General features: G+C 37.1%; 1 protein-coding gene across 2 annotated transcripts in view; it reads right to left on the bottom strand.

The window, feature by feature from the left end:
- The window catches only part of GTF2F2 (general transcription factor IIF subunit 2), a 141,340-nt gene that overhangs the window by 17,760 nt on the left and 104,705 nt on the right, over positions 1–18,875 (bottom strand). For both annotated transcript variants that reach the window (XR_007188949.2, XM_026493303.4), the window contains exons 6-7: positions 17,423–17,522; positions 5,971–6,114 (exon numbers count right to left, since the gene is read on the bottom strand). Coding sequence is in view for 1 of the 2 variants with exons in the window: in XM_026493303.4 (XP_026349088.1) it covers positions 5,971–6,114; positions 17,423–17,522 (244 nt within the window). In the remaining variant the exon portion in view is untranslated. The remainder of the gene's footprint in view (positions 1–5,970; positions 6,115–17,422; positions 17,523–18,875) is intronic.

Raw genomic sequence — 18,875 nt, 5'->3', positions numbered from 1 at the left:
AAACATTAAAAATGCCTATTTTTACTTTGGATTAGGAACTGAATGAGCTAAGATAAAGCTTAGATCCCATTCTCTATGTACCTGGCTTAGATCAATGATGATGATTTTTTTTTTTTAATTTAAAGATTTTATTTATTTATTTATTTATTTATTTATTTATTTGAGAGAGAGAGACAGAGAGCGAGCAAGCATGAGCAGGGGGAGGGGCAGATGGAGAGGGAGAGGGAAAATCTCAAGCAGATTCTGCATTGAGCGCAGAGCCCAACCTGGGGCTCGATCTCAAGACCCTGAGATCATAACTTGAGCAGAAATCAAGAGTCAGATGCTTAATGGACTGTGCCACCCAGGGGCCCCAATGATAATTCTTAAGGAGAAAGCCTGCTGAGAGAGACAGTTTTTTGTTTTTTCCTATTAAAAAGTGGTTCCTACTGTCAGAAAAATATTTTCCTTGCTTGCCTATATACACATGCACATGTGTGAATACAGAAGAGGCAATGCGGTAAGAGAGATTCCTAGACTGCAGTCAGCACAAGTGGGGTCAAGTTACTGGGCAACTCCTTCTCTGGGTTTACAAGTATCCTGAGTCAGATATACTCACGCACACACACAGATATATGTATATAATTTATATGATATATACGTATCATAATTTATAATATATATGTCATGAAGAGGAAACAGGAACACAGTTGTCTGGCTGTAACAATTTAGGGAATGATGGTGTCACTTACTGAAATGGGGAAGTCTGGGAAGTCTTTGGAAGGGAAGAGAAATCAGAGTTCTGTTCTGAACATACAAAATTTGAGATAACAATAAAATGACTAATACTGACTAGATGCTAACTCCATACCAGGCGACATGGCACAAAGGTGGGAAAGGCAGTAGGCCCTGCCTGGCAGAGTACCCCTAACCCCAACTTCTTGGTTCAGGAATGGGCATACCAACCCCTACCAGCTCAATTAAAAATCTTCCCTAGGGATTTTATCAGGACAAATATTCACTTTATGCTTAGGGGTTGCTAGCTGTGAGGTGTCTGAGGAGGTCATTTCGGCTACCACATGGCAAGATCCAGCCTAAGAGTAAAGACAACACACACACACACACACACACACACACACACACACAAAAAAAAAAACAATGAGGAGAGATGCGGAAAGATGGGAAGAGACAGGTCTAACTAAATATTAGTTAGCTGGATCTAGTCATGGCTAAAGCTAGATGCATTCCTGAACTTCCTGCTACATGAGCCAGCCAATAAATTCTATTTTTTTTTTTTTTTAAGAGACAGAGTGGGGGGGCGCCTGGGTAGCGCAGTCGTTATCGAGTCCCACATCGGGCTCCTCTGCTGGAAGCCTGCTTCTTCCTCTCCCACTCCCCTGCTGTGTTCCCTCTCTTGCTGGCTGTCTCTCTGTCACATTTAAAAAAAAATCTTAAAAAAAAAAAAAGAGACAGAGTGGGGAGGGAGGGAGAGAGGGAAGGAGGGAGGGAGGGAGAGGGGGAGGGGGGAGAGAGAGAGAATATGAGAATCTCAAGTGGGCTCCACATTCAGCACAGAGCCCGATATGGGGCTCAATCTTATAACCCTGAGATCATGACCTGACCAAAGTCAAGAGTCGGACACCATCCAGGCGCCCCACAATAAACTTTATTTTTGTTTAAGCTAGTTTGAATTAAATTTCTATTCTCTGCAACTGAAAGAGTCTCAACGAATTCACAGATCTGTAATAGCACAAACTTTGCGTATTTTTTAAGTAAGTTCTATGCCCAACATAGGGCTTAAACTCACGACCCCAAGATCAAGAGTCACATGCTCCACCAAATGAGCCAGCCAGACACCCCTATAACATCATAAACTTATCAATAAAATTTTGTTTTTTGACAGGAGAAACATTCAGTAGGTCAAATTGTCTAGCCATTTTATCCTTCAAAAAAGCCTATCTTCTTGTACCTTATTGAAGTCAAATTTTGCTTAAATTACTTCTATTCATGCCTTTATTTAAGTGTATCCAGAAACAAATCCTCAGCATTAGGTTAATACTGCCTTATTGCTGCAATGGCTTTGTTTACTGAAAGACCACTATGTGCAAATAAAACTACCTATTGAGCATTATTTAGTGCTGAGGAACTTGAAGTATGGGCACTAATTGCTTCAAAGTCAAAGCCATCTGAGTCTTTGCCCAGTTTTTCCTGTTAATTTGAACTTACTTTAATAAAAAACATGCAAGTTGCTTGATGACATATTTGAATTAAGCAATGGTCTCCGGGACTCACATGACTGGGGACTGTTGATTTAGAAGGGATCATCAATAATTAAATATAAACTTCCCTGGATCGTGCCAGGAAATTGGGTGGATACAGCACAAGGAGATTAGGGGTTCACTTATAATTGGGGCTAATTTTCAATGATACTTTTAGCAGAAAGATGTGGTTCAAGGAACACTGGAAATGGCTGCTATGCTAGAGAACAGGGTGTCAGGGCTCAAAGTGGTCTTGGCAGTTTGGTGTTTCAAAGGGAGCAATTAGATAAAGTTTCAAAGGATTTAAATTTTGAAGGAAATGCTGTGTAAGCTTCTATTTTAAAGATATAATAAAATATAAAGACTACACATAACAAATTCAAGGTGAAAGATCAAAGACTGCGGGGGAAAAATAATGGGCTTCTTCTAGTATTTCACATTAAGGAGGGCTTAAAAGCCCAATTTTAAACCATATAAAAACACCCCTTTTAATGGGTACCAGGTTTCTGACTTCACATTAGTTATCAGAGCTTGGCCTTTTAAAATTGGCTTATTTGCCCTTAATGAGTAACTTTAACTCCTTGATTGTTAATGCAAGTCACATACTGACCAATGAGAGAAAAAGTCTGCCCATAAGGACAGTTTCTCTGATCAGTAATTTTGCTTACAGCAGTGAAGGCTTTTAGAAAGAATACAGAGAGGAAAGAATTGCAAAAACAAGAATAATACCACAGGTTCATTCAGAATGTGCCAAAAATGACACTCTAGGGGCGCCTGGGTGCCTCAGTCGGTTAAGCGTCTGCCTTCGGCTTGGGTCATGATCCCAGGATCCTGGGATCCAGACCCTCATTGGGCTCCTTGCCAGTGGGGAGTCTGCTTCTCCATCTCCCTCCTTCTCCTGCTCATGCTCTCACTCTTGCTCTAATAAATAAAATCTTTTTAAAAAAATGACATTCTAAAGGTCAGAAAGCAGATGGTAACTTAAGAGTATAGTAGTCATGTTAATGACAAAGAGAATGTGTTAAAGTGATAGACTTCATGGTTAGAAATCTATTATCAAAGGGGGCACTGGGGACCACCAGAAAATGAGAGAAAGTCATTAAATGCATATACTAAAGAAGTGTTTAATACAAACAAGATCTTTCTTTTACAAGGGGGCTCAAAAATTTGTTTGTATTAAACATTAAATGTATTTAAATACTCTGTCCAGAACTATTTGTCTAAATGGCAGGGCTGGGACTTGAACGGAGATCCCATTACTCCAAAACCACTGCTCTTTCCATCTTTCCAGGAAAGCCCTTTTCCTGGATCACTGATCTTCATGCTCTACTCTCCTTCATTCTCCTGGGATTGCTCAGATTAAAATCAGATTAGTAAGGGTGTACTAATGACCATGAGTGCAGACTCACTTATGTACTGTGAATGTTTTAAAGGGGATAGTTACCTACATGGAGGAGAGCTGGCCTTGGGCTACTTTCTAGGTGAGGTCTGTCAATTCAATTCAAATACAAGAGGGAGGTGGAGAGGAGATAAAATAGGGGAGGGAGAGAATCACAGATTTAGGGTTGGAAAGGAGCACAACAATCGTCCAGTCCAATTCCCTCAATTTTAGGAATGGAAGGAACTTTCTCAGATCCCAATGGGGTAGGTAAATGGCAGAACTGAACCCATGCAGACCACTTCTTGCCCCCTCCTCTAGGGGGAGATAACCGTAACCCTGTCATTCCACACTTCCTTGAGACTGTCCCCCTCTCCTGCCATAAATGACATGAGGCCCGTTGTTGAATCCATCGGAGTAAAACATGGTAGTCCTTGGATACTGAAGATGGGGCCATTTCCTTTTTTTCAAATCAATTCCTCTAATATTTACTGAATTTCTACTATGTTTATGTTGTAGAGTGTATAAATATTTAAGGATATGACTAATACACAACCCTGTCTTCAAGAACCTTATGTTTGCTGAGACAATTTAGTCTCTAAATAATAAGACTATTATAAAATAATTTAGTTTGTGGATTAGTGGTTCACAAGCTCCTTGAGGTTCCCAGGCCCTCTATGAGAATCTGATATTAACTATGGATCTGCTCCCCAGAAAAACCCACATATTTTTGCACATATTCAGGAGATTACTGGATCTCATAAAACGCATCTACTGACCATGAGTTAAGAAGTTCTATTTTGGGAGATTCACTGAGTACCTCTACATAAAAATTATCTGAAAAACCAAAGCTGAGAGAAATACTAGTTATCCCTTTCCTTTGATGTAAAATGAGTAAACTTTAAAAACAATGTTGTTCCAAGTTAAGGAACTGGAAAGCAAAGAAATTGCTTTCTCTAATATCATCTGAATGTCCTTTCTACAAATACTTATTTTCCCGTATCTAATTTTTGTGTGTATTTTATTCCGTAAGAATATATTGCTTGCATTCAGTTTCCAGAGGGCCTTTTCTCATATATGTATTTCTCATATACATAATATATATGAAGTTTACATTCACAAGGATAAACTTCATTAAAAGCAGAAAAAACATGGCTTACCTAATGAATTATTCTATTTCTTTCTCTTTTTTTTGGTTATAGTTTGAAATGCTGTTTTTAAGGCTTTGATACTGAAGAGAGTAAGTCATTAAGAGGAGCTGATAATACTGCAGCATGAGCACTTGGCTCTTCTCTACTAAAAAAAAGTATTTAGATCTTTTGGAATTTAATTTCTTAATTAAAAAGTATAACAGTAAAGAAATTCCTGCAGAAGTGGGAAACTGTACAATCAATACTGAGGTCTCATAAATCATTTCCTAAAGCTTTGAATAAATCAGAAAAAAACATACAGCAAACTCTTTAATACACTGTTACTTGGTTATGTTAAAATGTTTTTTAAAACTGGCTATCATGTTACATATTCTTAAGGAAATAAATGGAGGAGTTAGAACTGACAATATTCCTGAATATACTAGCAAGGTGGAAAAATGATAATGAAAACTAGATAAAAGGACAGAAAATAAAAGAAATCCCATTTAATTTTTTAAAACCCTGTAAATAAATACTGTCATAATTCAGTTCGCTGCTTTGCTAATGTTAAGAAAGTTAAATGGAAGGAAATGCATTGGAGAAAAGGGATGTGGATTCCTTATTTGTTACCAGTATTTTAAACGGATTAGAAATAACAAATTGTTAGCAAATAGGCACAAAAGTCTGGAGCAGGGACAAAAATTATCTATAGAACAAACATAAATTTTCTAAAACACTGATTTATTAAATTTTTCCTTAAAAATGGAGAAAAGGCCAACCCAACCACAATCTCAACAAGCACTGTGGGGCAGTCCAGCTCAAGTTAAACAGGACCTAATGCTAGTGCTAGGTAAATTCTGATTAAAAAAAAAAAAATCCATTAGAGAATAGCCCACCAGACAGGGATAAACACCCTCATCATGACAGATCAGTATGACTCCTAAAAGAATATGGTTCTTTTAGGGGGCACATTTTCAAATAAACAAAAGAAGTTGAATGTTTTTTGGAGGGAGCTGGGGGAATAAAGACTAGAAATGATATAAACAAAGACTTCAGGCTTAATGTCAATGATCAATAGTAAGACATCTTTTCTGAGTGTTGAAAATAAACCCTGACATTAGCATAGGTGTGTGTGAACTACTTCATATATGATACCCTTCTCTTCGGTAACATCATCTAAATGAAGCAGGATATATTTAAAGGATCAATGTGAGCAAATACATACCACAGGCTGTTTTGTGATGTCCACCAAGTCCTTAAGATTATAATATTGATGTTTCTCAAATGCCGAAAATAGCATGTCTAAAACATGTTGTTTATCAGCTCGAGCTCGTTTTCCATCTTCTTTCTTTTTCCTTTCATATTCAATCTAGGTGCAAACAGCAAAAGTAATAAAGGCATCAATCCAACATGCTCACTCTAAAATACAGGCATTCTCTTTTTAGTCACCCCCAAAAATGATTAATTTCAAGTTGCAAGGCAGCAGATTAAAGAGCAGTGGGTTGAGAACCTGGGTCTTCACTGCTCCCAGGGTTCCTCAGACCTTGAAGGATCTACGAAGGTATTAAAGCCTGCCCATAAACTGCCTTCATTCTTTTCTAAGGCTTTATACAATGTCTCCATTTGCCCCCAAATAGCCTTCGTTTGCCAAATTAGAACAATTCAGTGTGGCTACTGATTAGGTCATGTTGATCAGAAAGTCCAACTTGCAGTTTTTGTTTTTGATTACCCCAAATACGTAAAATAGTTTCTTTAACAGATGCAGTTTGGTAGGTGACATCTTTCAAAATTGAGGTTCTTCCGGATAGGCACGGAATTAAAAGGCGGGCAAATTACAGAGGAGGTTCTATAGGAAATGCAAAGTTTGAGAAGCACTGGTAAAAGGAAAAGAACGTGGGTAGTGAAGCATTTTCTTCTCCTGACCCTGTGTGACCTTGAGCTTGTTTCTTCTCCCATAACATGAAGTAAGCTTACTAACAGAAAAGGGTAAATACATACTTAGTACTCAGGTACAAGCAAACTGTTTTTCCAAAATCCCCATTTTATCTTAAAATTCATGTGAACTCTAAATTCACCTGCATAATACACCTTTATTTGTAATACAAAAATAAAATATCTCTCATTCAAATAAAAATGACACTCTAGGAGCAAGTGGTATGTTTGTCCTGTAGTTTTGTGTGCCTTTATGCACCCCAGTTTGAAAGCAGTGGCACTAAAAGAGAGATTTGATCCAGAGATTTGACCATTTGGAAAAAAAAAATTACATTTTATTAGGCAACCTACTGAATGGGAGAAGATATCTGCAAATTATATCCAATAAGGAGTTAGTATCCAAAATATATAAAGAATTTTTTCATCTTAACACCAAAAAACCCCCACCCCAATCTCATTTAAAAAAATGGGAAGGGGACAGGAGTAGACATTATTCCAAAAACAAACACATGGCCAACAAACACGAGAAAAGATTCTCAACATCACTAATCATCAGCGAAATACAAACTAAAACCACAATGAGATATCACCTTATACTAAATGTCAGAATGGCTAAAATAAAAAAGGCAAGAAATAACAACTGTTGGCAAGCATGTGGAGAAAAGGGAACTCTCATGCATTGCTGGTGGGAATGTAAATTAGTACGCTATGAAAAACAGCATGGAAGTTCCTCAAAATTAAAAACAGAAATACCATATGATCCAATAATTCCACTACTGGTTATTTATCCAAAGAAAATGAAAACACCAAATCAAAAAAAAATATGCATCTCTATGTTTATTGCAGCATTATTTACAATAGCCAAGATATGGGTCAACTTAAGAGTCCATCAATAGAAAAATGGTTAAGAAAAATGTGGTGTGTGTGTGTGCGCACACATTTTAAATACAGCAACAGCAGAGCACAGAGTCACCTTTGGACAAGTTGATGCTGAGAAAGGTGAAAATGCATGGCAAAGGGCTATGTTGTTGGGGAGGAATGTGGCCAGACTCAAGACTCTCGGGGTGGCAAGAGCATGACAGAAACAACTATGGACAGCGACAGGGGATTTATTAGAGAAGACCAGAGTGAGTAGAAGAGCTAGAAGCAAGACTGGAGAGGTGACAGACCAGAGCAGCCCATGACCAAGGAGAAAATCCAAGTCTTCCCAATGTGGGGAAGATGGAAAAACAGACGAAAACATGCATTTAAGTACAAAGGCAAAAGTAGAGTGGCTATTCCAATTCAGTGAGAAAGGAGGCTGAAGAGATAGCAAAGACTAAAAGGGATGGACCTGAGGTACATTCAAGAATTTTCTCTCTTTAGGGTCAAAAGAAGGATAGAAGTGGGGTGCCTGGCTGGCTCAGTTGGTAGTGTGTATGACCCTAGATCTCGGGGTCATCAGTTCAAGCCCCATGTTAGCAGTGGAACTTACTTAAAAAAAGAAAGGAAGGAAGGAAGGAAGGAAGGAAGGAAGGAAGGAAGGAAGGAAGGAAGGAAGGAGGGAAGGAAGGGAGGGAGGGAGGGAGGGAAAGAAAAAGAAGGAGAGAAGAGAACAGCTACATCAGGGAGAAAGCAAGCATGATAGGGCAGGACAAGACCCACAAATCCAAGCAGGAGGGTGTTTGGATTAAATAGAGAAATATCATGCAATGCCTTAAAGGATTAATATTTTAAACTCTGCTTTACTGACCAATATCTAATATATATATATTTGCTGTTTACAACTGCACTTAGTTTGCATCCTGAAACTTCTTTCCACTGTTGCAACTCATTTGAATAGTTTCATGTTTTGCATTAAGATGAACAATCCAGAAAAGGTGACTGCTAAAAAAGAGAGAAAGAGAGAACAGCTTGGACCAGATGAAGTTACTGTAATCCTTTTCTCTAGTCTGGTGTGGCATAAGAAAAACTTAACCTGGATCTAGAAAAATAAAGGGAGACAGAATCAGATTAAGGAAGGGTGAGGAAAGCCTACAGCCTTCCCACACGCTTAAGTGCAATGTGGGCTAGAGGCCACAGGTCCTCAAGAAAAATAATACAAAGGAAGTGAGGACATCGCAAAGGTCCAGTATTAGGCTTTTGTACTCTGCATGAAGCCACAGTTGTATGATACTTTGCGTGTCCTCCCGTTCCAGCTTTACTTTATGCTGAGAGAAGGAGGAAGAGTTAAATTCAGGAAACAGTAAAGAGAACCGATGGTATATTCAGCTTCCACCCTTTGTAGACTCTTCCTTGTGTGAAATGCTTGGAGAAGCTAGGAAGATTAATAGGAAAAATGTTTTCAAATACAGAGGATCCCTAACTTCCAATGGTTCGATTTAGGATTTTTCAGCTTTATGATGGTGCGAAAGCAATATGCATGCAATAGAAACCATAATTTGATTTTTGAATCTGGATCCTTTCCCGGGCTAGCAATATGCTGTACAATCCTCTCTCGCGGTGCTGCACGGCGGCAGCCAGCTGGAGCTCCCCGGTCAGCCATGCTATCACCAAACTTAAAACTATTCTGTTTTACTACTTTCACAACAGTACTCAGTACATTACATGAGATCTTCAACACTTCACTATGGAAGGGGCTTGGCGTTCAATGATTTTGCCCAAATGCAGGCTGATGTAAATATTCTTAACCACATTTCAGGTAGACTAGTCTAAGCTATGGTGTTCTGGTAGGTTAGGTGTATTAAATGCATTTTGACTTAAGATATTGTCAATTTTGACGGAAACCCCACCAAAAATTGAGGGAGATCTATAAAGAAATCTGCTGGTAAAGCCAGATGGCCCACTTCAGAGAGGGCATACACTCTAATTGGTAGTGGAAAGAAAAGCCTTCTAAGTGTTACCAAGTTGTCCCAATCCCAGAGCCACATGCCAGATCCAAGAGGGCCTGAATCAAAAGTAAGAATTTAGAATGAGTTGGAAAGGAACTTTACTTCAATCTCAAAATTACTGTATTCAACATTGGTGCTTTCCTACTTTAGATCTGGGGGAAAGCAGACTAGAAATGTTCTGTGTTAACTGTGTCTGTTGATGGCTCAATACCTGGGGGCAGTGCAATCTAACTTTACTTTTGATTAGTGGAATAAAAACACTTAAAAGTATAATCTGAAAACCCAGGCATATAAAATAATAAGAGCAACAACAAATTGGCAATATGATCCCTTATTAAAGAAACTAAAGTACTAGAAATTTAATTCTACACTTATTTAAAAACAAAAGGCAAATGGCAAAATTTAATGTCCTCAGGGCCCATACTGCAGGATAACCCATAGAAAAGACTGTTTTAAAACAAAATTTTTTACAGTATAGCATTAAATCTTTTTTGATAATGTTCAAGGCAGACTCATACTCTAAATTCTGCTCTGTAGTAGCAAGTAGTTCCAATGGATATATGTATAATTAAAATTAAACACACACACATATGCATAAATGCATAATTATGTAAACTTGGTCATTAAATTACTAATGACTAACCTTATACTCAGGACAAAACTAAAGTTCTGAGGTAGCTTTTCTTTTTTAAAACTAAACAGCATAGAAATGGCCATCTTAATATTGTACTTACAATATTGCACTACTGATAAAATTAATTCTACAAATAAACTACAAATGCTATGAACTAGTCTATTAAGGAGAAGACTACAGTGTTGCGATAATGCTATCTCTTCTCTCTTTAGCTCTTCTGCCTTTGGCATTTTGTTTTGTAGTGGCGCACCAGCGTGGTAAGAAAACGATGCTACCCAAAACAGTCACGTACCTCACTTGTTAGCAGCCACCACAAAATATTAGTGGGACAGTTACTGGACTAGAAATGGCTATTATGGGAAGTTTAATTACCGCTATTATATCTGCCCCAGTGACCATAGATCAACTGCATAATCAGCTGGATAGAAATAATTGTCAATTCAGAAAGGACTTTAAATTTAGTCTCCAATTAAAAATTTTACAATCCAAAAAAAATCTATCATACACAATTAATTTTTCTTTTACAACAGAAAACAAATTATTCAAGACTAAAATGCAACTAGATGTTGAAAATCCATTGTGGGGTGGTATAGAGATATTCAACCATCATTACTGAAACCTTAATCACAGACTAAAATTATAAAAGCCACCCACCGCCAATTAAAATATTGTAATACAGATGTCTGTAAATTTCTAGATTGTTGTTTGCAGAAATACTTTGACTGCGTTGTCAAGGCAGTCCTTGTGGAAGCTTTTAACTTTTGAAGGGAGCATGACAGCCTTGAATATCATGGTTTGCATTTAAATTCTTACAAAAGATCCTCCTCACCCCTAATGCTTCTATTTCTGCCTAGGGTGTTGTTATCTTTTGGGAGGAAATTAATTCTTTAGAGTCACTGAGTTCTTGGTGTAAATTCAAATGAACAAATTGGACAAAACTGGACAAACGGACAGAACTAATACTAGGCAAATACTGCTGAAAAGCCTTTATGATATAGTCCTGTAGGCATCTATTATCCAGTGAGCAAAATTCTAAATTTATACGTGTAACTAAAAAACCAAAACCAAAACCACAACAACAAAAACAAACCCAACAACCTTCATTCTGAACACCAAAGTTGGTTGCCACACTGGAGGAAACAGTGTGCATAAAAACAGTTAACCTCAAGATTTTATGTAATCATCTGACTTCCTCCAACAATAATTTTCTAATTAAGCTCCTCGAATTCTCTATCACTTTCTGACCAAGAGTTCTTGCCAGGAAAAAGAAGGGGAAGAGAAATCTTTTTTAAAGCTAGGGGAAAGAGAGGATGATAAAGACAATAAAAGACGAGTTCTTTTTAAAAACCTTAGGTTTCATGGAAAGAGACTTCTTGGTCTCCTCTCGGGTATCATTTTTGCCCCTACCCCCAACAAGATGGCAGACAGAACTATGAAGTTCCCATCTCTGAGTCAGTGGCTGCATGTTACAACTACCCAGGGAACTTGAAAAATTTTAAGATAGCTGGCTTCCACAGTAGATCAATTAAAATCAATCTCTGGAGGTTATTTTTCTTTTTAAAAAGCTTCCCAGGGTATTCTAGAGTATAGCTAACATTGACAAACACTATCTAGATAATAGAAGACAGAATTCCTTACGAGAAAAGTCCTACGAGGGTAGGCTACACATGAGAATGCTGTAGATGCTAGATGATGATGTAGGCTACACATGAGAATGCTGTAGATGCTAGATGATGATGTCCACAAAGCCAAAAAACCACATACAGAAGAACCTTTACTTGCAATCAGAAATGGAGGGAGCTGGAAGCAATCTCACATACCAGCTAACTCAATGTGTATCAATTGGTAAACTGTCAAAAGGTACTTCTGTATTAATATGCATGGATATTTTAAAGCACACACACAAAAAGTTAAGGAGATGAAATTAAAACATTATTTTAAGGGTAAGTTTTAATTTGTCAAAATTACAAAATACGTTTTGGTTTTGTTCTCAAAATACAGCAATCTGCTTCACATTCTGGATGCTTAGTTTTTAAGTGAATTGCAAACTGTAGTAACTCTGTACCAGCAATAGCTAATATGACTTAAGGTCCAACACACACGAAGGTTAAGGGTCATTATGTCAGTTATCTTCAATAAGCCTTCAGCTCCAGGCCTTGGTGATGCCAGCAGCAGGGGACCTACAGGCTACATTTCTAAGACTCCCTTCCTAGCTGGTTTCCAGCTGGGGTTCTGCCAATGGGAGAATGAAAGTAGAAGGAAGGGAGATTTTTTTTCTTTTTGTGTGCGTTCTGTACACCTCCAGCAGCAGCAGCTTCCTTATCTCTGGTAACCAATCTCCCTCTCCAGCCCTTCCATTTTGTATTCGTAAAGCATTTGTAACCAATTCCCTACATTAAATCCCTTTCTGCTTGAAAATCTAGAGTTGTTTTGTTTCCACGATAGACGCTAACTGAATCATCACTAAAGACAGGGGATGACAAGCCACATTTAAAATGATTGCTAATTTCCTTTTTGGAAGGGCCAAGAGTACTTGTCACATCGGATTACATCATCACTGTTTCTATCTCACACTATGACTGATAAAGAGGTCATTTTTAAAATAGAAGTGTCAGTTTTTCCACTTTCTTGTTCACATATATTTGCTTTACTAATATATTATCTTTATGGTTTCTTTGCAGGAACCTTTAAAACCATTTGTTCACTTTTTTTAAGATTGGATTTAGCTAATAATAGGTACTATAATCTATAAACCTCTGAATTTAGCACCATACCTAAAAAGCTGAAGGCAAATGAAAACGTGAAGTACCAAACGTTGGAAGTACCAATGTCAATCCATCCGTGCTGCAAAATTTCTACTCTTCTGCTGAAAATGGCTGACTAGCACAGGGACTGCATAGGGTGGTAAGGTAATCCTCACAATATTTCTAAAGCTCAATTTCTTTCTTTTATTATGTGAAAAACAAGGTAAATACAAGTTCCAATATTCCCCACCCCATGGGGCCTCCTATAAATCCTAGTTTGACAACCAATTATTTCCCAAAGTTTGCTTTTACTACTCCAAAGGATGGGGGAAGGGGAATTTAATGTTCAAACGTTTGCAAAATATAGGATTAAACAATTTTCAAGGTCCCCAATTTCAATATAGTAAAGTGTCCATTTTGAAGAGGATACAATCAGAACCGACAAGTTCTTTTAACACATAATCTTTTCACATAACTTCTTTTTTCAAGAAGACTCTCACAAGATTGGTGTTTCTTTTTCTTTTTTAAAAAGATTTTACTTATTTGAGAGAGAGCAAGAAAGAGAGAGCGAGCATGAACACAAGCAGGGGGAGGCAGAGGGAGAAGCATACTTCCCACTAAGCAGGGAGCCCAGAACCCCAGGATCATGACCTGAGCTGAAGGCAGATGCTTAACTGACTGAGCCAACCAGGTGCCCCAAGATTAGTGTTTCAAAACTTGCTTTGGAAAATGCTGACCTATATGAACCAGTAGTTTCAGAAATGTAATGAAGATTTAAGGAAGAAGAAAACCACTTACAGAGAAACCTAACAGGTCATATCCGATAGGTAAGGCAAGAATTTTCAGGGCCAAGCTTTCATGGAAGGAGCATTCTAAAAAAATGCTTTCTGAATGGCAAGTATGGTAGGTATTACATCCCAGATAGTCTGTGACCTAAAGAGATAAATCTGAATTTAATGCTTAGAAGAGCTCCATGTACAAAGTGGGAGTTCAGATATCAAGAGATGATTACATATGTATTTTACATACAGTTGACCCTTGAACAACAAAGGTTTGCACTGTGTGGATTTTTTCAGTTTATTGCCCCAGGGTGGATTTTTTTTTTTTCAATAAACGCAATACAATGTTGTAAATGTATTTCCTCTTCCTTGTAGAATTATTTTTGTAACAGCATTTTCTTTTCTCTAGCTTACTTTATTGTAAGAATATAGTATATAATACATATAACATTTAAAATATGTGTTAATTGATTGTTTATATTACCAGAAAGGCTTCCAATCAAGTTAAGTTTTGGGGGGAGTCAAAAGTTATACATGGATTGGACTGTGTGTGTGTGTGTGTGTGTGTGTGTAAGGGGACGGGAAGTCAGTGACCCTAACCCCCGCATTGTTCAAGGGTCAACTGTATATGTAAATTTATTTATGTGCCATAGGTGGGTGGAAAAGGCTTTGGGGGTAAATGCAAGGTGGGTTCTCTCTTCCTTCCTTCCTCCCTCCCTCCCTCCCTCCCTCCCTCCCTCCCTCCCTCCCTCTCTCTTTCTTTCTTTCTTTCTTTTTAAAGATTTTATTTATTTATGTGACAGAGAGACAGCCAGCGAGAGAGGGAACACAGCAGGCGAGTGACAGAGGAAGAAGCAGGCGCCCAGCGGAGGAGCCCGATGTGGGGCTCGATCCCAGAACGCCGGGATCACACCCTGAGCCGAAGGCAGACGCTTTAACCACTGCGCTACCCAGGCGCCCCAAGGTGGGTTCTTTCTGATCAAATGCAGGGATATAGTTTTACAAATACATATATGCCATTTTCTACCCCCTCTTTCAATTTTTGTAGAAAATCTTTCCTTACATTTATCCTAAAAATTGTATTCAAGGAATCTCAACTGTTACAGTGAAATACCAGGCTTATGTTTATATATTTCACCAGGTAAAACTTTGAAAACATTTCAACATTATATTGGATTTAAAATTTTTATAGACCGTCTTGATTATGTAACCTCTTAGGCATTCTCATTGAATGTTATGTTTCTCAATCTTTTAAAAAATTTAAAGCCTCCTTCTGATAAAAATAACAAAAGCTTTATACTCTTTCTATAGCTGATATTATACTATATTATTGAATATGTTTTTTAAAAACTATGCAGGTGCCTCCATTCAGTCTGATACACTCCCATGGTGGAAAAAATTCACGAAACATTCAAATAATGTAATATGATAGATTATAGTCAATCTTTACTTTTATGAAAACAAAATCTTTCCAAAGATTACTATATGGCTCATTGCTAATAACTACATTTTATAATGACTCACTGATGCAATGACCACCTTATCAAAGGTTGATACCATGAACTGCCACTTAATGTTAAAAAAATCTTTAAAGTGGATGGTATAGCAGTACATCCTAACACAGAGTTCAGCATACAACGTATTCAAACTTGCTTTAGTAGTAAAAAGAAAAAATATATAAAAACACCCTAAAAATATGAAATTTGGAATCTATCTTCTATACCCACCAACTGGATATAGTGCCAATATTACTAAGAATATGAACTTTGATACTAGCAAAGTGCCAGCTTCGCTTGACCCAAGATAGATTTTCCTTTTGCCTCATCAATGGTGGTAGGAGCTCATCACGGCCCAGTACTCACACTCTTTCCTAGCTTTCTTACTTTTCTTATTCTAACAAAAAAGCTTCACTGCCCACTGTAACCATTCAAAAATACATACTCACTATGATGATTCCAACAATTCAAAAGGCTTTATAAAGAAGAAAATTAAGATAAAATCATTCCAGCTCCTATCATCCAAAAATAATGACCGTTAAAGTATTTAACCTTAATTTTGGACATTTGTTTCCAATCTTTGCCTGTTTTAAACAACAGAGAAACACTACTGCATATCTACCTTTGAGCCCTTATCTTTCTGTGACACGTTCTTAGATACAAGACTGTTGAGTCAAGGATATATTATTTATAGTGCTTTTGACACAAATTACCAAACCTCTCCAGAAAGGTTGTATCTCTTTATAGTTTATGGAAGTATGGTCTTTCTTGTCCTTACTGTGATAAAGAAGAAGCCAAAAAGGTAGACTTTTATCTATGTGTCTCAATCAACAGACAACATATAAATACCCCTCTTGTATTATCTGACACTTATTCAGCCTGTCCTCTTCTATAGTTTACGTTTCCCCGAAAGCATAACCAGAGGCTGTAAAATGAAAATATGGCTGGATGCAAATGAACTTTGATTTGCTTTATTTAAATACACAGCAATTTTAAAAATCTGAATGTTTTTAAGAAGGGGCATGTGCACTCCAGTTCATCATAGTTTCTTCCATTTTACCTTTTTAAATTTCAGCACTCTGCTCACCAAAGATGCCTGCTTGGCTCTGTAGGCATTTGCTACTTTTCTTGTTAAATAACCATAAGAAACTCAAATAGTGTAAAGTAGTGGTTTGACAAATACTAATCTGTGACACCTAAATCTGGATACTCAAGGCCAGTCTTAAAAAGGGATTATTTCTTCCTAAACATTGTATCAAGAGGAATAATAAGCAACAAAGTAGGACACAAGATATCAACTGTTAATTGTTACTTGACTTAATTCAGGTTTCGCTGTATTTCCAGAAAATCATCACATTTTTCCTTACATTACAGGTATTTCAAGACCCAAAATCCTCAGCTCTTTCAGTATTTCTAATGACCTGCAGCAACATAGCACAGTGGTTAATTAAGAGCATGGCTCCAAAACCAGACTACCTGGGCTCAACAGTTGGACTGGTTAATTACTGGCTCTCTGACCTCAAGTAAGCTAACCTCTCGGTATCTTAGTTACCTCATCTGTAAAATGAGATTAATAGTAGTAGCTACTTCATAGGGTAGGTATGAAGACTAAATGCATCATATGAAGCACTCAGAACAGTGCCTGGCACATAATATGTATATAATATATGTGTGTATTGTATATTTTAATATATTTAGTATATGTAAGATGTACTTCAATAAAAATGGTTTAAACATATACAGGCAGTCCTCACTTTGCATGGTGAGACCATAAAAATGCCCATGGAAGTTGAAACTATGCAAAGCAATCTTAATAATCAATGGGAAAAATTACTGTTGTTCCAGACTTACAAAATTTCTAGCCAATACATTAAAAATTCACAGTTATAAAGGTATGGAAAAATGAAAAAATATTAAAACTAATATTTATTAAGGACATTGTAATTTAAAACATTAAAAACATTGAAAAATGAAGTGTTTTATTTCTTTGAAAAATTTATCCAGAGTAGTCTGAACAGTGGTTGCCTTCTTCTCGTTGTTTAACTTAGGATACAGAGTGAACATCTTCTCCACGCTTGGTAAATCATCATATTCCTTACTGAGTCTAGATAACTCAAGCACTTAATAGCAGGTGTGTGACTAAGGTCCTTTTAAAACTTAAGAGTCAACGATATAGAAAAGAATAAAGACATAAGAGAGTGAATAAAGACATGAAGACTTACATTGTACTGATGATTAGCAACGGGTTTATAATTGGTTGTCACAACTTTGTCCAGTTGTTGTGATAGCCTTACAGGTTTGGAAGATTCTTCTATTTGCAATCTGAAAAATAGAAGGCATTATTAACAAACTTACTTATTAGAGTGAAACCTGAAAAGTTATTCCTATAATTCTTAATACTTAACAAATAAAAAGTAACCTCAAAAGCTATACCAACCTTAATACTTCAAAAACACACTGAGTAACATAAGCTAAACATATAAATTATCTCATTATAATTCTACAACTTCTTTCTAATCCTAGCTTGTATAGTCAAGTCTCAATTACTAAAACCAAAGAAGCTAATCAGCTTTAAATTTCTGGAAAAAAAATCTGCATGTAAAAATGAACTACCTTAAATTATACAGTATAAAATTAATCAAGTTATATATTCAAAATTCCTTTCACCTGATAAGAGATAAAGATAAAGATAGTATGCTGACACTTAGGTCTAATGGTTGCTTTATTGGACGACACAGATACAGAACATTTCCATCATCAAATAAACTTCTGTTGGACAGCACTGGTATAGAACTATTGCAGACCTCCATCTAAATTAAAATATAACTCAAAATACCACCGCTAGGGAAAAGCCTAAAACATATTACTTTAAGTTCTCTTGTTCAATAGGACAGGAACTAAAAATAATTTTCATTTAAAATTCCTTTGAAAAGCCCAACTTGCAGTATAAAAAGTACCTTTAAAAAATTTTTTTTTACTTATTCATGAGAGAGAGAGAGAGAGAGAAAGCTTCTGTGAGGGCAGGAGCAGGGGGGATGGTCACTGAGAGAGGGAGGAGACTCCCTGCTGAGCAGGGAGCCCTAAGCGGGGCTGGATCCCAGAACCCTGGGGCAGACATTTGACTGAGTCACCCAGGCACCCCAAAAAGTACCTGTTTTTATAACATTCTAATTATTTTATTCCTTGCATGAAGCTAATTATCTATTTGCCTATTTTTAGGTATGCAACACCAAATTACTCCGAAGAATTTAGGTATATAGCAACTGCTTTTTAATTTTTATTTATTTATTTTTAAATCTTTTATTTTTTTATTTGACAGAGAAAGAGAGAAAGAGAGAGAGAGAGAAACAGGAGCGTGCACACACAAGCAGGGGGAGCGGCAGGCAAAGGGAGAGGGAGAAACAGGCTCCCCACTGAGCAGGAAGCCTAATGCGGGGCTCAATCCCAGGGCCCTGAGATCATGACCTGAGCCGAAGGCAGCCACCCAACTGACTAAGCCACCCTGGCCGCCCGCAACTGTTTTTTTAAATGTAAAAGTTATAAATACTATAGGTTTTGGTTTTACTGTGATCCCCAAATTCAGTATAACCATTCCTGTATTGAAACATAAATATTTAAATTCTTCTAATGATTTATAAATCCATATCTATCATTTCAACACATATTATTTTAAAA

This window comes from Ursus arctos, unplaced genomic scaffold (assembly GCF_023065955.2).
Source record: "Ursus arctos isolate Adak ecotype North America unplaced genomic scaffold, UrsArc2.0 scaffold_10, whole genome shotgun sequence".
Lineage (NCBI taxonomy): Eukaryota > Metazoa > Chordata > Mammalia > Carnivora > Ursidae > Ursus > Ursus arctos.
Note: the sequence above shows the minus strand (reverse complement) of the source record. Positions and strands in the feature narration are given on the sequence as shown.